The sequence below is a fragment of the Littorina saxatilis genome, linkage group LG6 (genome assembly GCF_037325665.1).
Source record: "Littorina saxatilis isolate snail1 linkage group LG6, US_GU_Lsax_2.0, whole genome shotgun sequence".
Taxonomy (NCBI): domain Eukaryota; kingdom Metazoa; phylum Mollusca; class Gastropoda; order Littorinimorpha; family Littorinidae; genus Littorina; species Littorina saxatilis.
This window is the reverse complement of record NC_090250.1, coordinates 42,921,653-42,945,088: the sequence shown is the minus strand read 5'-3', so window position 1 is coordinate 42,945,088 and position 23,436 is coordinate 42,921,653. Positions and strand designations below refer to the sequence as shown.

At 44.0% G+C, this 23,436-nt stretch overlaps 2 protein-coding genes across 2 annotated transcripts in view; one reads left to right on the top strand and one right to left on the bottom strand.

Annotated features, from left to right (window-relative positions):
* LOC138969263 (leucine-rich repeat-containing protein 71-like) overlaps window positions 1-12,678 on the top strand; it is a 29,231-nt gene extending 16,553 nt beyond the window's left edge. Inside the window, exons 4-8 of the mRNA XM_070342007.1 lie at window positions 3,221-3,304; window positions 5,293-5,518; window positions 5,935-6,080; window positions 6,794-7,089; window positions 11,527-12,678. Coding sequence (XP_070198108.1) covers window positions 3,221-3,304; window positions 5,293-5,518; window positions 5,935-6,080; window positions 6,794-7,089; window positions 11,527-12,544 — 1,770 coding nt within the window. The 3' untranslated portion in view covers window positions 12,545-12,678. The remainder of the gene's footprint in view (window positions 1-3,220; window positions 3,305-5,292; window positions 5,519-5,934; window positions 6,081-6,793; window positions 7,090-11,526) is intronic.
* A 3,380-nt stretch (window positions 12,679-16,058) lies between these two features.
* LOC138969262 (adenosine receptor A2b-like) overlaps window positions 16,059-23,436 on the bottom strand; it is a 7,424-nt gene continuing 46 nt past the window's right edge. The window contains exons 1-2 of the mRNA XM_070342006.1: window positions 22,449-23,436; window positions 16,059-17,748 (exon numbers count right to left, since the gene is read on the bottom strand). The exon at window positions 22,449-23,436 is cut by the window's right edge and continues 46 nt beyond it. Coding sequence (XP_070198107.1) covers window positions 17,408-17,748; window positions 22,449-23,301 — 1,194 coding nt within the window. The 5' untranslated portion in view covers window positions 23,302-23,436 and the 3' untranslated portion in view covers window positions 16,059-17,407. The remainder of the gene's footprint in view (window positions 17,749-22,448) is intronic.

Here is a 23,436-nt window from a genome sequence, read left to right as displayed (position 1 = left end):
TACACACACACACACACACACACGCACACACACACACACACACACACACACACACACACATACACACATACACCACGACCCTCGTCTCGATTCCCCCTCTATGTTAAAACATTTAGTCAAAACTTGACTAAATGTAAAAAGTGGGAGATCGAGCTAACCGATGAGATGAAAATAAGGTGGGACCTGGGCATGAGATCGAGTTAAGCAGAAAATCGAGCTATCCAAAGTCGAGGTAAGTGAAGGAATTTTAGTGATAACAAGAAGGCTGCTGGCCGGAACCAATGGTTCACTTCGACGTATCCGAAAAATCGAGTTAAGCGAGTTCGAGTTAAGCGGCGTTGTCTGTATCTGGGGTAATTTAGCCTTGGTTCTAGACTAGTGGTGATGAGATCATGCTGTGACGTCATAGTGTCAGAAATGAGGTCACTCAAGTGTCTGAGTACATATTTTTGTTGTCACCCATTAGTATCAATCCTGTCAATTTGGATGCAACTTGGTAACAAACAAATTAATGTTATCCATGGGTTTATTTTCTTTCTTTTTTCTCTCAAAGGTTGGAGGATAATTGAGTATGAGATGAGTGATGGTGGATTGGAAGGGGGAGGGTGGGTGCGGGGCAAGTTTGTTTCTGGGATATTCTTAGGATTAATTAACAAAACAAATTGATATGTCAGGTCGCATGAGGATTAAGTTTGGCAATTTTGGTAGACAAAACAACGTTATCTTGCACATTATTTTATGAGGGTAGAAAACAGCAAATGATATACAGTGGAACCCTCCTTTTAAGACCTGAAAAATCTGAGAAAATCAGGTCAATCAATATCAATCAATATGAAGCTTATATAGCGCGTATTCCGTGGGTACAGTTCTAAGCGCTTGTCGAAGAGTTGTCAACACAGGACTAACAAAGAAACTAACATCTTCAGACGGACACGAACCCTATCACACACTAGCAAACCCTGGTAAACAAACAACTGTTTAACAACAATGTACACATCAATAGCTAGGTCCAAACAAAATAATATTAAGCACAAAGAAAACACCTCTCACAGAGCACAGCACAAGAATGTCTTTTGGGGCACAGCACGTCGAGCATGAAAGTCGCAGCCAGCTACGGGAAGAACTGAGTCTTCAACCTACTCTTGAACGCGTCAAGAGAGGGGCTCTGGCGAAGCTCAAGCGGCAGGGAGTTCCAGACGGAGGGGCCCGCGGAGGGAAATGCACGCTGACCAGCAGATGCGAGTTTCGAGCGAGGGATGTGGAGGCGGAGAGGGTCAGCAGCAGAACGAAGGGGACGGTCGGAGGGCTGGGTGTACAGGTCCAGGGAGGATTGAAGGTACTCGGGAGCAGAGTCGTTGAGACACTTGTAGACCAGAGTGGACAGTTTGTAGGAGATTCGGGTGTTGACAGGGAGCCAGTGCAAGGAGCGAAGTAGGGGGGTGATGTGGTCTCGCTTCGTCTTCCTCAACGTCAGCCTGGCAGCGGCGTTCTGGACTCGTTGTAGGCCATGAATGGATGAGGCGGGGAGGCCAGCCAGAAGGGAGTTGCAGTAGTCCAGACGACTGAAGATGAGGGAGACAACCAGCTTGACACAGGCGTCGTGGGTGAGGTAGCGACGGATGGAGGCGATGCGTCGTAGGTGGAAAAAGCAGGTCTTGATGATGAAGGAGCTGTGTGTCTGCATGGAGAGAGTGGAGTCGTGAAAGACGCCAAGGCTCTTGACAGCAGGGGAGAATGGAACAGTCGCGTCATCCAGCTTGAGGTCGGTCACAGTGAGGGAAGCAATCTTCTGTCGTGTTCCAAAGAGAAGGGCCTCCGTCTTCTCACTGTTCAGCTTCAGCTTGTTCTCAGTCATCCAGTTCTTGATGTCAGTGAAACAACTGGAGATGGATCCAAGGAGATCGTCAACGTCCTCCGGCTTGGCGCTGTTCTGGAGCTGCGTGTCATCGGCAAAGGAGTTGTAGTTCAGGCCGTGGCGTTCGATGACCACGGAGAGGGGTTGGGTGTACAGGGTGAAAAGGACAGGGCCGAGGACAGATCCTTGTGGGACGCCGAAGCGGACAGGGACAGGCTGAGAAGAGAACGAATCAGTGGTGACAGTCTGAGAGCGGTTCTGGAGGTAGTTCCTAAACCAAGAGAGGGCGGTGTCGTGAATGCCGAACGTGGAACTGAGGCGATCGACGAGTAGCTGGTGGTCGATCGTGTCGAAGGCCGCGGAAAGGTCCAGCAGCACAAGGGCAGAGACGAGACCGCTATCTGTTGCGTTCAGGAGGACCGTGGTGATTCGCAGGAGCGCCGTCTCGGTGCTGTGGTGAGGGCGGTACGCTGACTGGTACACTGGCATCAGCGAGTTCCGAGACAGGTGGGCGCTCAACTGCTCCAGGATGATACGCTCCAGAAGCTTGGAGAGGAAGGGCAGGTTGGACACAGGACGGTAGTTCTTCAACTCGTTGACGTCAAGGCCGGGCTTCTTGATGAGTGGGCGGACAACGGCAGACTTGAAGCAGTCGGGAACGACGCCTGTGGCCAGGGATATGTTGATGATATCTGTGATAGACGGCAGGAGCTTGTCCAGACACTTGGTGAAGAGGAAGCCTGGCAGGGGATCTAGCTCGCAGGTCTTGATGGCCGTCTTGGTGATGAGTCGCTTGACGTGGTTTTGAGTGACAGGCTGAAAGCACGTGAGGGGGGAGCCGGAGAAGGAAGGGGAGGGTGGGGACGGGACGAAGGGCTGCTGATCGAGTGTTTTCCGAAGCTTGTCAATCTTGAAAATCAGGTCTGAAAAAGGAGGGAGTCTTAAAAGGGGGGTAAATTTACAGAGGTTAAGAACAAAACGTTTCAGACAACAAGGCCTTAAAGGGCGTACAGGGTGTAGCAAACAATAAAAAGCTGCGTTGATTTCATTCGTTTCTGTCCGTCAGTCTGACTGCCTGTTCGCCAGTTTGCATGCCCACTGCTACCTTGCCTGTCTGTTTGTCTGCCTGGCTGTCTGCCTGGCTGTCTGCCTTCATGCCCTCCTGTCCGTTGTGAGTGTCGGTGTTCTTGTGCCAGTGTGCTTGTCCATGCTAATCGGTGCGTATGTGACTAACGTCGTGTGTGTGTGTGTGTGTGTGTGTGTGTGTGTGTGTGTGTGTGTGTGTGTGTGTGTGTGTGTGTGTGCGTGCGTGTGTGTGTGTGTGTGTGTGTGTGTGTGTGTGTGTGTGTGTGTGTGTGTGTGCAGGAAGACTTCAACAGGGTGTGTCGACGAAAACAGTTCCTCTTTACACCGAATATTGTGCCACGACCACACCCTCCATGTCAGCCGGTTTGTCTTTTCTTTTTCTTTTTTTCAACACTAATCTTCCCTTTCTTTGGGTGTGTTGGTATCTTTGATTGTTTTGTGTGGCTTTGTTGTCGTTGTCGGTTTTTTTTAATTTTTTTTAGAAAATACCGAGGAGTTAGGTCATATTACAATGAATGACTGAATGACACAATATGGATGAATGAATGGGTGAGACGGTTATAAAGTTGATTTTTATTGAGCATTAAATGATTAATGGATGATTCAATGAACAACTGATTGAATGGATATTTGAACGACTGAATGAGTGAATACATGAACGAGGAAATCATCAGAAAAAATGTGTGGATGATCGAGTGAGTAATGCCATGAAAGCATTTCAATAATGAACAGACTAATTAATGAATGCGTGTTTTGATAGACAGCTAAGTGGGTAGCCAGATGAATTGGTAGACGGACGAACAAGCGCTCAAATGAATCAATAAATAAATGAAAGAATGAGAAATGTTCCAATTCGAGTATTTTCACTACAGCAAGATGCTCGTCAAAGCAAGTCTCGCGATAACCGTTACTTCGCTCGTGATTCAAGATCGTCGACGTAAGCATGGTACAGCAGTACCTGCAATTTGTGGACCCTCCCATGAGAGGACACCTCCCCTAAAAGGACACATTCTCTTGTCCCTTTTTATATTATCTCTACCAAAGTATACCAGTCATGACAGGCCATCTGCAATGTAGGGACTTTCTTTCTTTCTTTATTTGGTGTTTAACGTCGTTTTCAACCGTTCAAGGTTATATCGCGACGGAATGTAGGGACACTTTTGGCTGTTCCCAAGGGTGTCCTTTCATCGCAGGTACCACTGTAGTATGAATTACTGAATAACTGACAGTCGGTGCAGCCAGTTTTTGTATCCCATGCCCCGTCCCTTGCTAAGATCTCACCCATCAGCGGGGTAGAATACCACCCAGCCCCCCTCCCCCCCCCCCCCCTTTTTTAATTTTTTTTTTATATATATAACTCGTAAAATTCCGTCCGCCTCGAGTCTGTACTGAACGATTACTGTGGGAATTAGGCTTACACAACCACCCCCCACCCCTGCCCTACCCTTCCCTCGAACCCACGCCGATTGTGACTAAATGCTGGTTACCGCGCTACCAACTGAGCTACGGACCCGCCCTGAGTGTGATTTGAAATAGCCTAGGTAAGCATGATAGCATGAAAATACTACGAGTAGATAGTACAGTCAGTACAACCAGTGTGCGTATCTCGTGATTCTTGGTCACATCGTATCCATTAGCGGGGTATAATCTTCCTTCCTCTGTAAAGAACTCAATCCATCATGAGATGCATCGCTGTTTAAAAACCGAAACAGCAGCCATCGTCGTCGAAATCATTAACAGCGATGTGCTGCGCGTCGGAGCAACATTAAAGGGAACAGGCAGCCTTTAAATTGCCTTAAATGTGGCGGTAAAAATCCTCCCATTTCAGGTCTCCTCTAACCACCGGCAGCCAGCTGTCTACAACTACCCCCCCCCCCCCCCCCCTGCATTTTTATTTCCGTTTTTTATAAAAAGCTGGGTTTTCACGTATCACAGTCATTCCCCTAATGGCTTTGCCGTTAGGGCGTAAAGATTACACTTTCTCTTCGGTGAAAATGAAAAATGCTTTCACACGTATTCACACTGAAACACAGCCAAATCAAAGGGTCTACGGGAGAAATTAACAAATACATGCTAAAGCATAAGTCAAGTGGACAAGCATCCAGTGCTACATAGGATACACTCCTCAGTGTATTCATGCACATCACTAAATCATAACATCAACCGTCCGGCCAAGTTTTGAAGCAAGAATTTCTTGACTTGTTTCAGCAATAAGGAAAGCCTTCTTATTCTTCGAAAACAAAATCCTCATTTACATATATGCAAATCAACAAAATTAATCATTATCGCATCAAACGTCCTGGTCCTAAAGGCAATGATTTAATTAAAACCCAGCGGATTTGTTTTGGCAGGAGATGGCCAAACGGGGGTACAGGATTCAGGACAAAAAAACCAAGAAGATGACCAAGCAGCGACAGAAGGCAAACGATCATCGAGAGAGCTCCCCCGGAAGACGTGGCAAAAGTCAAAATCATCTTGATCGCAAGACAAGGACCAACAGTCGAGTCAACAAGGATGAGCTAACGAATGTCTCCCCGGAATTGGAACTTCACAGCAGACACGGATCAAGTAGCGACGGTAATTTTTCCCGTTTGATAGTGTGTCTGTTTGTTTGCAATATTTTCTTACTGTGAAGTTTGGCAGCAAGCAACATTCAAATTGCAAAAGCCGTATTTTTCTCCTTGTTTGTGTTTCGTTTGTAGCGTATTTACGACTCTGTTTGGAGTGTCTGTTTTTCATATTTTTTCTTTAATCATTTTAATTTAAATAACTTTAGAGTGAGTGTGTGTGTGTGTGTGTGTGTGTGTGTGTGTGTGTGTGTGTGTGTGTGTGTGTGTGTGTGTGTGTGTGTGTGTGTGTGTGTGTGTGCGAGCGCGCATGCAAGTGTGTGATATTCTGTACAGTTTCAGCAAAATCCTCTCTCTTCCTCTTTTTAAATACTCTACACTTACAGTTCTTACTAAAAACAAGTTTAATGCATCCTATTTTTTCAGTTCCAGCGAGGGTAAAAGGGGACGAAATGCTGTGTATGGTTGATAGTACAGAATTTCGTCTGCAGTTCACGACGAATCATCATCATCATCAGCCTATAACCTACACCACAAAGAACAAATTGGAATATTTTACTCCGTGCATTCAGGTTGGATCAGTTTCAGCAAAATCTTCTCTCTTCCTCTGTTTGCATACTCTACACTTACAGTTCTTACTAAAAACAAGTTTAATGCATCCTATTTTTTTCAGTTTCAGCGAGGGTAAAAGAGGACGAAATGCAGTGTATGGTTGATAGTACAGACTTTCAGTTGTTCAAGGCGAATCAGCTTATGACCTACACCACAAAGAACAGATTGGAATATTTTACTCCGTGCATTCAGGTTGAATACGCCAGCCATACTTTGTTTTCGCGTGACAAACTCCACTTTGATATAACTCAAATTTTGGGGTTGACAAAAGTTAAAGTTTTGGAGGTGACAAAAATCAAATTTGGTTTACAAAAATGTTGTCACAACATCGTGATCAATTTAAAGAATCTACAAAAGAATATATAAGCAGAAAGTGGAGGGAGAAATGTCGACGGTGGTCAGGAATGTAGATTAAATGTAGGGGAGGAGAGTGATGAAGGCGACGACGATGATGACAATGATGATGAAAACGATGCAACAACTGTGACGACGATGATGATGACGACGACGATTTGGACTGTTATGACGACGACGACAGTGACAGTGGCGATGCTGACGACGACAACAACGATGACAACGAAACACGATGCTGCAGTTGATGACGTCTTCGACAAATATTATGACGACGACACTTCCAAAGCCAACAACAATTATCAACAAAATGCTAACACAGGTGGAAAAGGCGGTCCCTAACGACGGCACGACGGTGACGGAGATCTACATACGGGGGTGGAAGGTGGACGGGGCGATGATGGACGTGTTCCAATTGTGCTGGCCCCGCCTGTCGGACCTCCGCCTGGTCCACATGTGGAACACCGCCCTGGACCCAACCACCTTCGCCAGCCTCGCCTCCTTCCTCCCGCTGTGCGTCAGCCTGAACACTCTGGTGCTGGACAACAACAAACTGACCAACTGCCCCGTGTCCAGGCTGCTGACAGAAAACAGCCTTCTCGAGCACCTCTCTCTCAGGTAAGGCAGTAATGGCATGGACCACGACAGGTATGACATAGACCACGACAGGTATGACATGGACCACGACAGGTATGACATGGACCACGACAGGTATGACATGGACCACGACAGGTATGACATGGATCACGACAGGTATGATATGGACCACGACAGGTATGACATGGACCACGACAGGTACGGCATGGACCACGACAGGAGTGGCATGGATCACGACAGTTATGACATGGACCACGACAGGTACGGCATGGACCACGACAGGTATAACATGGACCACGACAGGAATGGCATGGACCACGACAGGTACGGCATTGACCACGACAGGAATGGCATGGATCACGACAGTTATGACATGGACCACGACAGGTACGGCATGGAACACGACAGGAATGGCACGGACCACGACAGGTATGACATGGACCACGACAGGTACGGCATGGACCACGGCAGGTATGGCATGGATCACGAGAGGTATGACATGGACCACGACAGGTGTGGCATGGGCCACGACAGGTATGACATGGACCACGGCAAGTATGGCATGGACCACGACAGGTACGGCATTGACCACGACAGGTATGACATGGATCACGACAGGTATAATATGGACCACGACAGGTATGACATGGACCACGGCAAGTATGGCATGGACCACGACAAGCATGGCATGGTATGGAAGCTGACCAACCAGTGTCCATACTGCTGGCCGAGGACAGCCTGCTGGAGCACCTAGCTGTCCCTAAGGCATGGACCTTGATAGGAATGGCATGCACTAGGTCAGGTATAGCATGGACCAGAACAGGTATAGTATGGACCAGGACAGGCATGGCATGCACCTAGATACAAATAGTGTGGGGTGGGTCGCCACAGGTAAGACATGGACCAGTAGAGGTATGGCATATAGACCGTGACATTTATGGCATGGACCAGCATATGTATCGTATGGATCTCCACAGGCATGACATGGTTCATGAAAAGTATGGCATAGACCAGAACAGGTTTGGCATGGACAAGCACAGGTATGGCATTCTTTATACTAGGTCAGGTAAGCAATGTAGAAGAATAAGTATAGCATAGACCATGACAGGCATGTCATGAAATGAGACAGGTATGGCATGCACCATATATTGCACCAGACCAGGCATGGCATGCATCAGGACAAGTATGTGGCATGGACCAAGACAAGTATGGGATGGCATGACAAGAACCAAGACAGATATGGTATGGTATAGACAAAGGCAGATATTGCACGGCATAGACCAAGACAGGTTTACCATGGCACCCTATGAACCAAAACAGTATGGCATAGCATTAAGTCAGGTATTCCCTAAACTAAGCATGTCATAAGCAAAGAAATATATGACGTAGGCTAAGACAGGCATGACTAGCTGAAACTGATCTCTGTTACAAGAATTACCAAAAGCTGAGAAGTTCGGCTGGAAAATGTTTTTGAATGAGCAATGTTGAGCCGGCCGGACCTGCGTAAACAAAAATCTTAACGATGAGGTTTCCCAAAAGCTGAGTCCCGTGAACCCTTCATTCAGTTCGGCTGGAAAATGTTTTTGACTCCCCTGAGTAATCAGGGCAGTTGTATGAATGAGCAGTGTTGAGCCGGCCGGACTTGCGTAGAAAAAAAACTTACCGATGAGGTTATCTCGAATGTTTTTGAAGCAAGAGCTTTGAAACTTTGCACACTTCTTGGCGTTGAGAATCTCCCGACATGACCCAGTTTGGTCGACCCTCGTCAAATTTTGGGGTCACATAGGGGTCGTGTTTGGTTTTTAAAAACTGAACATTGAGGATTTTTCTAATGTTTTTGAAGCTAATGCCACCAAATTTCACACACTTGTAGTTTGTGCTGATCTTCAGACATGACACAAGTTTGGCTAGTTTTCGTCACATTTCAGGATCACAGCATTAAAAATGTTTGTTGAAGAAGATCTATCACTACTAAAAATATACACTATAAAAGGAAAATAAGTCTCTACTATATCAAAATATGATGTCATTGTTTAGTGAGTGTAATGGGACATGACGAAGGGGAGTCGTTTAAAGCATTTGATTTTCTTGTTTGTCATGGCCAGCCCAGTGTCAATCATGTCAACTTGGATCCCACTGGGTCAAAAAAAGAGTGATGATGGTTTTTGTGTTGCTGTTATTTTCTCTTTTTTCTCAAAATTGTAATTGTGTTGAGTATGAAGTTAGTGTATGTGGTGGGAAGGGGGGGGGGGTGGGTGTGGGGCAAGTTTTGTGTGTGGCTATTCTTAGGATTGAAACACGAAAGGAATGAATATGTCAGTTCGCATAAGGATCAAGTTTGGGGCAAAAAGTAGGAACTCGACGTTCTCTTGGGCATTAATCTATGAGGGTATAACTGAAATCATGTTTGATTCAAATACAATTAAACCCTTCTTTTAAGACCTGAACAAATCTGAGAAAATCAGGTCTGAAAAAGGAGGGAGTCTTACAACTGGGGGACATTTACAGAGATTAAGAACACAACATCTGAGAAAACGGAGTGTTAGAAGGGAGGGAGTATTACGTTGGGGGCAAAATGGGGGGGGGGGGGTGATCTCTTAAAATGGAGGGAGTCTTTTATTAGGGTGGGGCTGTGGTCTTAAAATAGAGGGAGTCTTCTATTGGGGTGGGGGTGGGGGTGGGGGTCTTATAAGGGCGGGATTCTTCTGTTGGGGGGGGGGGGGGACGGGAGGTTCCACTATTATGGGACTTGACGAAGGGGAGTAGTAAAACGCGTTTGCTATTCTTCTTGTAATTCTAATCCGAATGGGTGTGGTTCCCATTCTCTTAAAGAAAAATAATGCAGGGAGCAAATGCATAGCCAGCACATACTTTATGAACTTCATAGCGCTATGGTGCCCATAGCTTTGAAACCCATTATTGAACTTCGCAGTCCGCATGCATGAGGACAAATGGCGCCTGCAATAGCTATAAGCGGTTCTATTTTTAACACGAACATAGTGGAAGGGATTCCCCGTCATTCTGTGTATCTGCGCATGCGTCAAGCTTTGGTTTGGTTTTGCTGTCATGCTTCACCGGTCAGTTTTACACCATTTGCCGCAGACGTTTGGAAAGCCCGTCTCCCGATAAAACTTGGCTTTTGTCTGCTGTCGGGTTCCTCTTGGTTTGGAAACAGTATCCATTCAGGTACCTTCGCCATATAGGCATCGGTCACTCTCTTGCTGGTTCTGCATGATGTGCTTTGATGTACGGCGATCAGTTCGCCAAACACAACTTGAAAAGATCCACACGCGTAAAAACCCAAAGTCAAGATAACTTGCAGAACCGGCGACAAATGCACCTTTTCGATTCGGCAGTTCGAGTTGCTCTTGCAGTTCATCCGTGATTGCAAGAATGCCCTGCCGACGATAGCGGAATTTTCTGCACAGTTCCACGTCGTCGTAATGATCCAGACCCCCCGCGGGTTAGGGGGAGTCCCATATTGGTTGGGACTAGAAAGAATTTACCCGATGCTACCCAGCATGTCGTAAGAGGCGACTAACGGTTCTGTTTCTTCTCTTCTTTTGTCTTATTTCTGCCTTACCAGTCCTTTCACCTATATTTCCTTCCAAGAAAACTCTCCCTACTATTCCCTGCAGTTTTCCAATTCTTTTCTTGTTGTCTTATTTCTACCTGACTGGATCCATCACCTTTATTTCACTTACCAAAAGTCTTCTTTTCCACATCCTTATTTCTCTGCACCCCGCATGTCGTATGAGGCGACCAACGGATTCTGTTTCTCCTTTTACCCTTGTTAAGTGGTTCTTGTATAGAATATAGTCAATGTTTGTAAAGATTTTAGTCAAGCAGTATGTAAGAAATGTTTAGTCCTTTGTACTGGAAACTTGCATTCTCCCAGTAAGGTCATATATTGTACTACGTTGCAAGCCCCTGGAGCAATTTTTTGATTAGTGCTTTTGTGAACAAGAAACACTTAACAAGTGGCTCTATCCCATCTCTCCCCCCCCCCCCCCCTTTCCCATATCCCATCTCCCCCCTTTCCCTCGTCGCGATATAACCTTCGTGGTTGAAAACGACGTTAAACACCAAATAAAGAAAGAAAGAAAGAAAGTAATGATCCAGTGGATGTAGGCGGTCAAAACAAATCCGGTTGCTTCTCAAATTTCTTCTGATCCTGTAATCCGCGTGAGAACAGCCGCCAATTTAAACGTTCCAATAGCAGGTTTTATTACTCTTATTAGAAGGAGGGGCCTGTATGGCCGGCATAAGACTCTATGCGCGGTCTATGCATTCGAAATAAGAGACTTTATGGAGCCCACCGACTTTATTGACGTGACGTCAGCAAATGAGGCTCCTATATTTGAGCTATGCATTTGCTCCCTGGTTGTTAATACACCTTGCAAGTTTAAAAAAAGGTTTAAAAAAAATGAAAAAATATTGATCCCTCATGCTGATCAGGTTCTGTGAACTGAGCGACATCGAGGCGGCGAGCATCGGGGCACACTTGGTTCGCCCAAACCACCGCCTGATCACCCTAAACCTCTCCAACAATCGGATAGGCAACCAGGGCACTATAAAGATCGCCGAGGGTCTCAGGGTCAACAGGACTCTCCTGGTTTTGAACCTGGCATTCAACTGTATCGCTGACGACGGGATCGCTGCGCTGTCCGTGGCGTTAACGCTGTTCCCGCTGAGCCATGAGCAGCTGGTGGAGCGGAGGAGACTGATCTCGCGGAAGGAAATGGCGGTGATCGCTCGCCAACACTTGTTGACTTTCAATCAGAGCGTTTCAAATAAAAGAGGTTCGGCGATAGGCATCAGCGCCTCGAGGAAGAACAGTGTCAGTATCAAGGAGAGAAAGACTTCAACGAGCCAACGCGGCAGGGACTCCAAAGACATTAGCAATTTACAGAAAGAAATCAAATTAAGCGTAAAGCCGCCGTCCAAAGGCTCACCACACGCCAAATCCAAGGCCAAAGGTGACAAAAGTGAGTCGAGCAGGCTTGGCCAGGCAGACACGCAGAATACGAAACTGCGCGTTAACTCACCGAAATCTAAACATCGCAAGAGGTCGTACAGCATTCCAGTGGACGTGTCTGACGAAGTGGACCCGGCCATAGAGGCGTTCAACAACAGCCCCCTCACAGACGTGGGCTACCTCCGAGGCGACGAACTGCTAGTGCCGGGCAACAGGGCCCTCATCAGCCTCAACGTCTCGCGGAACAAGGTCGGGGAACGCGGTTTGCGGGCCCTGCTTGGCGCGGTGGAGGACCAGGGGAAGCCCATTCATGGCAGTCGTCAGACGTCCAAAGGACTGAGGCGGCTGGTCGTGCATCGTAACGCCGCGCCCGACAACTCGCCTTCCGTGCTGGCCATTCACAGGTACATGAGACTGAGGGACCCGTTCTTCCATTCACCTTGCATCGACCTCACGAGGCTCAGTGTCACACCTTGCAGTATGCCCCTCGCTTTGTAATGTAGTCAGTGTTAATGAAGGCACAGCTATACAACGAGACCTCCGGAGTCACTTTTATGCAGGTATCTCGGGACTCATGCCTCGCTCGCCTAATCTGGTATTTATGTGCGTCCAAGAAAGTCTGTTGTATGCAAATCTCTGTGTCTGTGTGTGTGTAGAGCGATTCAGACTAAACTACTGGACCGATCTTTATGAAATTTGACATGAGAGTTCCTGGGAATGATATCCCCGGATTTTTTTGATTTTTTTTTCGATAAATGTCTTTGATGACGTCATATCCGGCATTTTGTAAAAGTTGAGGCGCCACTGTCACACCCTCATTTTTCAATCAAATTGATGGAATTTTTGGCAAAGCAATCTTCGACGAAGGCCGGACTTTGGTATTGCATTTCAGCTTGGATGCTTAAAATTTAATTAATGACTTTGGTCATTAAAAATCTGAAAATTGTAATAAATTTTTTTTTTATAAAATGATCCAAAATTACGTTTATCGTAGTCCTCATCATTTTCTGATTCCAAAAACATATAAATATGTTATATTCGGATTAAAAACAAGCTCTGAAAATTAAAAATATGATAATTATGATTAAAATTAAATTTCCGAAATCGATTTAAAAACAATTTCATCTTATTCCTTGTCCGTTCCTGATTCCAAAAACATATAGATATGATATGTTTGGATTAAAAACACGTTCAGAGAGTTAAAAAGAATAGAGATATAGAAAAGCGGGCTATCCTCCTCAGCGCAACCGCTACCGCGCTTTTCTGTATTGTTAATTTCACTGCCTTTGCCACGAGCGGTGGACAGACGATGCTACGAGTGTACGGTCTTGCGGAAAAAATGCAATGCGTTCAGTTTCATTCTGTGAGTTCGACTGAGCTTGACTAAATGTTGTATTTTCGCCTTACGCGACTTGTTTGATATTTGTCGTAGTATTTTACGACACACAGTTTCTATTAATCTTATATTTGTTACGTCTATTGATTTATTCGTATGATGTGTAATTTTCGTGACTTGCGTACACTAGTTATTGCGTACGTTTAGCACACTTACAGAGTGAGTATTTTGGTTTTGGATGTTCCTGAGCAGTTTTAAGACTGATTTTAAGGACGTTCGTTAGTGATCTTGGTCAGCTTAATATGATTGAAAGTCAGTTTGATCGTCTTAAGGTGACCATGAGTGATGATGATCGGCTCGGCTGAGCATATTCAAGTGTGATTTGTATCAGCTATTTAATAATACGTTTACAAAACAAGGATTTGTACACCTTTTTTTTTGTGTGGACTTCGCAAACATTTGCGGTCTTTTGCATGCCTTTACAATTTTGTAAAATATCGTTTCGATCGATTTGATCTGTTTTGTACATAGTATTTTCTCAAAAGCTTTTGGTTTTATATCCTCCGTGTCTCCTTATCAGATATTACATTTGTACGTAGTATACATGTTTCAGCTTTTATTGTTCAATCTGAATAAATATATATTATCATGACCGTAAGTGTGTATGACGGCGTGCGTATTTATGTATATGTGTCTGTTTGACTAGCTGTGTACGTGTGATCATTTTTGTGCGATCAATTTTCGATTTGTTGTTTGTTGTTGTTTGTTTGAGTGTTTGTGGACATACATGTCGGCCGTGTGTGTTCATATTCTTGAAAGTGCGTGCGCATGTACATGAGTTGTTATGGTGTTCTTGTTGTTGTGTGTGTGTGTGTGTGTGTGACTGTGTGTCTGAGTGTGTGGGAGTAGGCTTATTTGCGCACATGTAACTATAATAACAGGTATACCCGGCTTCGCCCTGCTGCCGATGAGATACAACCAAATACATACCCACTTACTTATACACACCCAGATTAAAAATATTCTTCTTCTTAGACAAAACCAGATGAACAAAGTTCATGTTCGAACATAAAAGCAAATAACAACAAAACAAAGAAAAATACTCCCTAAGCAGGAATCCAACGCGGGTTGCTTCGGTGAAAATCGGGGTATTCATTAAGCCATTAGATCACAGTAGTTACCGCATGATGGAGAAAGAAAACGAAAATATAACATTTAAAAACCGGGCTTGTTTATTTGTCTTACGCTATCGATGTTTGATATTCGTAGCCAATATATCGTGATTTAGATTTTACCATAACCTCACCATGCGTGGCATTATTAGGGGAAGGGCCCCGAATGTGGGTGGCCGAGTGGTAACGCACTTGCGCTCAGAAGCGAGAGGTAGCGAGTTCGACCCTGGGTTAGGGCGTTAGCAATTTTCTCACCCCTTTCCTAACCTAGGTGGTGGGTTCAAGTGCTAGTCTTTCGGATGAGACGAAAAACCGAGGTCCCTTCGTGTACACTACATTAAGGCAGTGTGCACGTTAAAGATCCCACGATTGACAAAAGGGTCTTTCCTGGCAAAATTGTATAGGCACAGATAAAAATGTCCACCAAAATACCCTTGTGACTTGGAATAATAGGCCGTGAAAAGTAGGATATGCGCCGAAATGGCTGCGATCTGCTGGCCGATGTGAATGCGTGATGTATTGTGTAAACAAATTCCATCTCACACGGCATAAATATGAATATGTGCGCGATATAAATTGCATCAAAAACATTTTTTTTAAATCCCTGTGCTTGGAACTGTACCCACGGAATACGCGCGATATAAGCCTCATATTGATTGATTGATTGCATGTGAAAAAACCGGGTTTATGCTGGTTACTAGCTTGTTTTCTCGCAAAAAGGTTTCATTTTGTGCTTGTTCTCTGTCCAGTTAACGGCTAGGCCTAATTAGAACAAATTAGCTGTGAGTGTGATTGACGTTCAGCAGAATATTATAACAGAAAAACTGACAACCGGTCCATAGTTGAAGCCTTTGTATAGCGTTGATGAAGAGGACACAGACCGGTGCACAGGCAGAAATATATATTCGATGTGATTGTACGAGTACCTGCACACGTACGTGGGTGCACTAGCGTGACATTCACAAAGTTATTGGACTGAACTGAATCAAATCAAAGATTTGAATAGTAATGTTGCTCTCAGAAAAAACACTACAACATCTTAACATCCGCTAAGTCGTGGGAATAGGGTGTTTATTATACTGAGCCCTGCTGGTTGGAATGTACACCATTAAGTGAGTGATCTTCGGCAATGGCCATTCAGGGATAAACAAGAGCAGAAATCTGTTGAATTGGGGGTCGGGGAATTGGTGGTGGGAGCTTCAGTCGTGACTTACATTCATACGCACAAAAACACACACAATGAAGGCACACCCGCAATTATACTAAAAAGATCAAGCACATGGCAAGCGGGTTTTACACATACACACATGATCACTGACGCGCACACGGACACTGAGGCTTGCGCTGCCGGACACAGAGGAACGCGCACGGACTTAACACACAGAAACACACACACTCACACACACACACACACACACACACACACACACACACACACACACACACACACACACACACAGAAGAAGATAGAAAGAGCACTGTATTAATGTGAATCTTGATTTAATTCTGCTCATTCACCTAAAGTTCGGCACATTTGATCTCGATCATGACGCCCATTTGCCGTTGATACTATCGCCGACGTTTCTTCATTTCTTGTGAATGATAACGAGCATATTGGATATTGGCCAATAAAGAGTTTGTACCATAGGTAAAAATACCGTAAGGCCTAAAAAAAAATAGGTGTGGTTACGGTAACCCGACCTACCCTATTTTTGGGGGCCGACCCTATAACTTTTTATTACATTTGTCAAAAAAATACCCCAAAAAAACAAGTAAACGAGTGCAGAAAACGCAATGAAAACGAAAGCGCCCGAGTCGCACACTTATTTCCCTGTCAAGTAGGTTTAATTTGTACACATTAGAAAAAAAAGTTAAAAAAAAAAAAGTGATTGCCTACCTTCCTACCCTATTTATTTTGGATATGTTACCGTAACCACACCTATTATTTTTTTTGGCCTAAGCGCAACAGCTTTTCTTTTCGTGTTTCTTGTCATAATCTTACTCCACATTTCTCAATCACAACCATATAACCGTGCAGTTATGAAAATGTATTAGGAAAAAAGCTATACCGCACCGTTCTCTCTCAGATCATCCACAGAGTCAGTACAGCAAACTTATTTGTCAAAAATTTGGAAAGGTAATCATATTTTGTTGTAATTAAAAAAACATAATACAAATTTGCTACGACCATCTTAGAAACATCTCAATCACATTCGAAGATAAGTGGCATAGAATCATTATTTCTGTCTGTCGTATCTCGATCTCGTTTGTCCATCTAAACGCCGATAGGTCAAAGTCCTTGTGAAGGTTTGGTTTTGACCTGAATTCAACGTTCCAATAAATAAACCTTGTGTGGATGGGTTCACATTGTTTAAAGGGTATAAGCGATTTTCTGACCTTGACACAACATGAAATAACAATTCCTTTCTAGATGTACATATTTATAACCACACTTAGTATAAGCTTAGCTTGTTGTGTGGTAACAAATGTTCATATCGTATTATACATGTCACCCTGTATTTCCGGAATAAATTTTCTTTAAACCAAATTGTTTAAGCTTTTAAAACAAGGTCCCGTATCTGCACAGTGTTTCTATATAATACAGTGTTCTAGATGATCGAACGTGTAGCAAAGACCTGTACGTGTACGTGTAGATATTACGTCACCCGTGACTCACATTTTTTCTCCAATGTTCCAAATCATACGTTGTTTTGCTCCCACCAAGACTGCAGATCTTGGCAAACGCGTGACGTAAAAACTAGGTTTGATGACGTTACCCGTACACGTTCCCGTACACGTCCTAAAAAGTGCCACATCTAGATCTTGCTAATATTGAGACACTACCGCCCTAATTCAGCATATGACCGGTTCGGGTCTACACCTGTCCACCAACAAGCGTCTGTAGGCCGCCCTGAAGTCCTTGTTCTTCCAGGCATAGATGAAGAAGTTCAGCCCGCAGTTCAGCAACGCCAGCAACAGGAACGCTCTGCGGTAGTCATGGCGACGGCCGAAGACGTAGAGCAAAAATCCCTGGACGACGTAAGGGGACCAGCAGACGACGAAGACCCCGAGCACGGTGAGGAACAGCCTCAAGGACTTCTTGTAGGAGTCACGGTCAAGGTCACAGAGTTGGTTCACCGCCTGGATCTTCTTGCGCTGTTTGATCACGATGCGGACGATCTCCAGGTAGCATCCTGCAATGCAATGGATGCAATGGGTTAAAGACATATATGTCACTGATTGACCTCCCAAAATCGATTTCGCTAATATGTTGCTAATATCTTGCCTGTGATGTTTTCAAAGTGTGTGGAAACAAGTGTTAAAACAGGCAAAATATTAACGAAGTCGATTTTGGGGGTCAATCGTTGTCATATATGTCTTTAGATATATACATGTATTTCTTTCCGTGTACACGATTGTGTTCACCGCCTTAGATCTCCCCAGGCTTTATCATGGGCCACGACTATGCTTCCCCCCACATAGACACTTACCAAAAATCAACTTCCTGGCTTCTTTGTAAGCAGTGTGATAATTATGTTGATGTCTCCGTAAATGGCACCAGTGTCAATGTGCAATAGTAATTAATTTCAAAATCCATACGCTCTACAGGAATCAGTCAGGCTGTTGATTTCTAAGTGGAAGGATGCTGTTATCCCCATAGACAAGCTTGAGGAGATCGAGATTGTTTCGGTTGGTTGGTTGTAGGGGAAGGGCTTCTAATATGGACCGGCTCCTAATATGGACCACCTCCTGTTCTGACAAACTATCGGCGCTGTAGCGCTGAAAACAATGTCATTGGCTGTATTCACCCTCTCTGGATAACTTGCACATGTCAAAACAGTTGCAGAATCATAAACCTCAAAACCGTAAAGCTTTTTCTCTTTTTTTTCACTTTTGGAAGGGTTCACTCTAAATTTGCTGCCTTAAACGGACTTGTTTCTGTCCACAGCCAAAGCTTTTATCACACAAACATTACTACATATGACAGCAAAGACCGTATTTGTAACATTTTAGCAGTGTTGACCCCGAGTTTCTACTGCAAACAGAAAATAATAGCAAAATCTCAAAGTATGTGAGTCCCCTAATATGGACCACCTTCAACAAATCGAAGAAAATAAAAGCTAAAGGCTATTTTCATTAAGAAGCTTGCTGGAAATAACCTATAACTAGCCCTCATGATTTAAAAAAAATATAACAAATAGTCTTCTTTTCGTGGAAGTTGATAATTTCACTTATTTTCACTCTGTTTTTGATATGCTTCTTTAGTTTCCTGGTGTGCTTCAAATAATGCTCTCATCAACCCGAAACAGATAAATCTAAAGCATATTTTAATTAGTCTGACTTGCACACTAAGTTGTATCATGCTATTTTAAAGCATAGGGGGCTATTTACAGTGATTCGAGAAGGCCGCTTAACTGGTCCTTATTAGGCGCCCAGGCTCCTAATATGGACCATTTGTATTTTTTTCTGTATCTAATTTTTGCTGAATATCGATCAACTAGAGGGGTGAATCGCGAGACAGAGACAGACAGCGTGGCGGTTCACCACAATCACCTTTGAAGGCGAAGTCCTGTCAAACGGGATTGAGAATTTTAGAGCTTATTTCTTAGCCCTATATTATCTGTTATGGCTTCTCAAATGCCAGAACATACAGACAGACAAAAGCCGCTAGACCCCATCACAAACAGAACTCTACAATCCACAGGTGTGCCCACACACACACACAAACACACACACACACAGAGAAGCCGTATATATATATATGTATATCTATATCTATAAATATATAGAGATAGATGACAGTGTATTTTTCGCGTGGCTATAAATTGATTCGACCTTTTCACTTTTACAGTAAGGACAACTTACGGGTACATGCAAGGAAAGCCCACAACTTCTAAGGCGAACAACTCTGCAGAGTCTGCTGTGAAGGGCGACGGTAGTCTCCCTGTCACACTCGACCCCCTTTGAATGAACTTAAATCCCTCCCAGGTGGAATTGGAACAGCACGAAAATGATTCAGTGACCAAAACACCACTATCACCTTTGAAGGCGAAGTCCACTCAAATGGGATTGAGAATAACTGTTATGGCTTCTCGAAGGAAGGCCTGAACATACAGACACATGATGATGATAAAATCGTTTATTTAACGTCACTCTGTAAAAACATTGGCGACATTTGTCTTAGATTAAGAACACACACAGGCACGCACACAAACTTTCCCTTTATGTACAGTGGTTCACCACCCTCCCGCCCCCCGCACACTCTCGCTCATCTAATTAAAAATGGTGTTAAGAGATACTTGGATATAAAATGGTATTTTTAAAAGTTCTGATAAAAATATATAGTAGCTGTATGAGAAGCTACTGACACACCAATGCCGCTAGACCACATCACAAACAGAACTCTGCAATCAACAGGTGTTGCCCACACACACACACAAACACACACACACACACACAGAGAAGCCGTATATATATATATATATATATATGTATATCTATATCTATAAATATATAGAGATAGATGACAGTGTATTTTTCGCGTGGCTATAAATTGATTCGACCTTTTCACTTTTACAGTGAGGACAACTTACGGGTGCAATCGTGACATTCTAAAAATAGTAACGTAGTAACGGGAATATGGATTGACGCCACACGAAGGAAGGGAGATAAACGCTGAAAACACTGGAGAAGATAAGGAAGAGTTACTGGGAAAAACCAAAATCGGTTCAGCGCTGCGCGCTGAGACCACGTGTTGAAATATCTCATCGATGAGGTTGTGTCCGGGGTCTCTCTGAATAAGCCCACCAAATTTGAAGCAGATCCATCGAGAACTTTGGCCGCGCATCGCGCACAGACACACAGACAGACAGACAGACAGACACTAGTCATATATATATATATATAGAAGCTATTACACTCTAATTAGGCCTAACGGTTAACCTAAGAAAGAAGGACTACCAAACACAAAATGAACTTCTCTGCAAGAAAACAACCTAGTTATCAGCATGAAACAAAAAGTGGTCCATATTAGGAGCCCTTCCCCTATTGTTTATCGTCTCTTCAGCAGTTACTGCTATTCGAGATCGATGCAAGTCTGTTTCCTTTTTCAGTTCACATGGTAACTTCTATGTATGCTAAAAACTATTTTCAATCTGGTCAATCACTGCAAAAAGAAGTTTCTAAAACTTCATCACTTTCACATTTTGTACTTCAAATCTTGTTAAAAATCTTGATCTCTTATAAAAAGTTAAAAATCTTGTCTGGGGGAGGCAGATCGAGATCTGTACTGGCTGGCACAATGGTTTGCCCGAGAAAGACAGCCCTTATTACGGGTAATTAAAGTCCAACAAGCATTTCTGGTCGCAGGGAAGCGAGGTGCAAGAGATTTCAACCACTATCGGGCAAGCTCAATGGGGGCACCATTGATCTCTCCCTTGCTCGTTTGAACGGTAATTCCACACAGATATGGCTGACACTAGATGACCTGGGCAAGGAACACAATCGTGGAATTGCCATCAGCGAAGAGTAGTCGCACGATACTTAGGGTATAAATAGGTAAGTTCAGTATCTTGCTAGATGTTTTTTTGTGTAGTTTCTGATTTGTTCGCGTGCTTGTTTGTTTGTTCATTCGTTCGTTCGATCGTTTGTCTTTTTTTTTTTTTTTTTCTTTTTTTACATTTTGTCAAGTCTTGACTAAATGTTTTAACATAGAGGGGGAATCGAGACGAGGGTCGTGGTGTATGTGTGTGTGTGTGTGTGTGTGTGTGTGTGTGTGTGTGTGTGTGTGTGTGTGTGTGTGTGTGTGTGTGTGTGTGTGTGTGTGTGTGTGTGTGTGTGTGTGTCTGTCTGTCTGTGCGTGTGTGTGTGTAGAGCGATTCAGACTAAACTACTGGACCGATCTTTATAAAATTTGACATGAGAGTTCCTGGGAATGATATCCCCGGAATTGTTTTAATTTTTTTCGATACATACCTTTGATGACGTCATATCTGGCTTTTTGTAAAAGTTGAGACGGCACTGTCACACCCTCATTTTTCAATCAAATTGATTAAAATTTTGGCCAAGCAATCTTCGACAAAGGCCGGACTTTGGTATTGCATTTCAGCTTGGTGGCTTAAAAACTAATGAATGAGTTTGGTCATTAAAAATCGGAAACTTGTAATTAAAATTATGTTTTTATTAAACGATCCAAAAACAATTGCATCTTATTCTTCGTCATTTTCTGATTCCAAAAACATATACATATGTTATATTTGGATTAAAAACAAGCTCTGAAAATTAAAACTATGAAAATTATGATTAAAATTAATTTTCCAAAATCGATTTAAAAACAATTTCATCTTATTCCTTGTCGGTCCCTGATTCCAAAAACATATAGATATGATATGTTTGGATTAAAAACAAACTCAGTAAGCTAAAAAGAATAGACATACAGAAAAGCGTGTTATCCTGCTCAGCGCGACCACTACCGCACTATTCTGCATGGCTTGTCGATTTCACTGCCTTTGCCACGAGCGGTGGACTGACGAAACTACGAGTATTGTGGTCTTGGTGAAAAAAGCAGTGCGTTCAGTTTCATTTTGTGAATTCGACAGCTTGACTAAATGTTGTTATTTCGCCTTACGCGACTTGTTTTTGGTTTCGTTTGCTCGTTTTTGTATTTGTTCGTTCGTTTGTTCTTTTCTTTGTTTCATTTTGTTTTGTTTTGCAGAAGGGGGCGTTTAGTTGATTGGTCGGTCGATCAGTCGGTTGTTTGGTGTTTAATTGATGGCCGATTTACGGGGTATTTTGTGCTGTTGTTGTATTTGTCTTGAAGAAGCTGTTGTGATACGCAGTATTTTGATATTCTCCCGACTTTATTGCCAAACACGCAGTACAAGTAAACTCTTACCTGTGATAATGAACACAGCCAGAGCCACAGGAGTCGTGTTGCCATAGAAGACAAAGGTTGGATCGAGAACTTTGTGCATCTGACAGCCCACCGTCTGATCAAACACATTGACGTAGGACACAACAGAACCGTACATCACCGATACCACCCAGCACAGCAAGATCACCACCAAGGTCTTCTCTGGCGTCACAGCACGTGTGTGCAAGAAGGGCGCCGCCACGAAGAGCAGCTTGTCCACAGCGATACAGGTCATGGTGATCATGGACGAGCTCAGGCACACGTACAACACCCCTTGCTTCAGAAGGCACAGGCTTTTACAGTCGTCGAAGGCTGAACCTGTGACCGGTAGAACCCACACGGCGTCGAGGAGAAGGTAAATGGCTGCCAGGATATCGGCCAGGGCTAGAGACACGATGTACATGTTGGCTTGAGTCTGCAGGCAGCGTGTCGTGCTCACCGCGGCGAGCGTCAGTCCGTTTCCCAGGATGATGAAAATGGCCAGCGCTAGGTTCAGGGTGAACCACACTAGGAAGTGTTCTGTGTGTAGGAAGGAGAGTTCTGAAGATGGGCGTAGGCGGTTTGCTGCCGTTTCGGTAGACGGAATGGTAGAAGTGAAAAGCGAGATATTCGATTCGTGAGTCAATTGTGTCACCGTCTTGAACACATTTAGTGACGTAGTAGGCTGGTGTGACGTCGTCATATTGATGACGTCCTTTATTACGAGCACGTCTGATGTCGTGACGTTGTATAGTATCGACATTGCGGAATCTTGTGACGTTTCGGAGACCGGTGACGGTGACGGAGTGGATATCGATGGCATAACGGTCGGTGAAACGTTGGATGGGTCTCTCATAAAAGGTGAATCCAACGGTGCCACGTTAGACGGGTTTTCTAGACAATATGAACGTATTTGCTGACGTCAAGCTGCATATGTTTTTCTTTTCATGTATAAAGCATGAAAGCTGTAATCCTTGAGTTCCACATCATC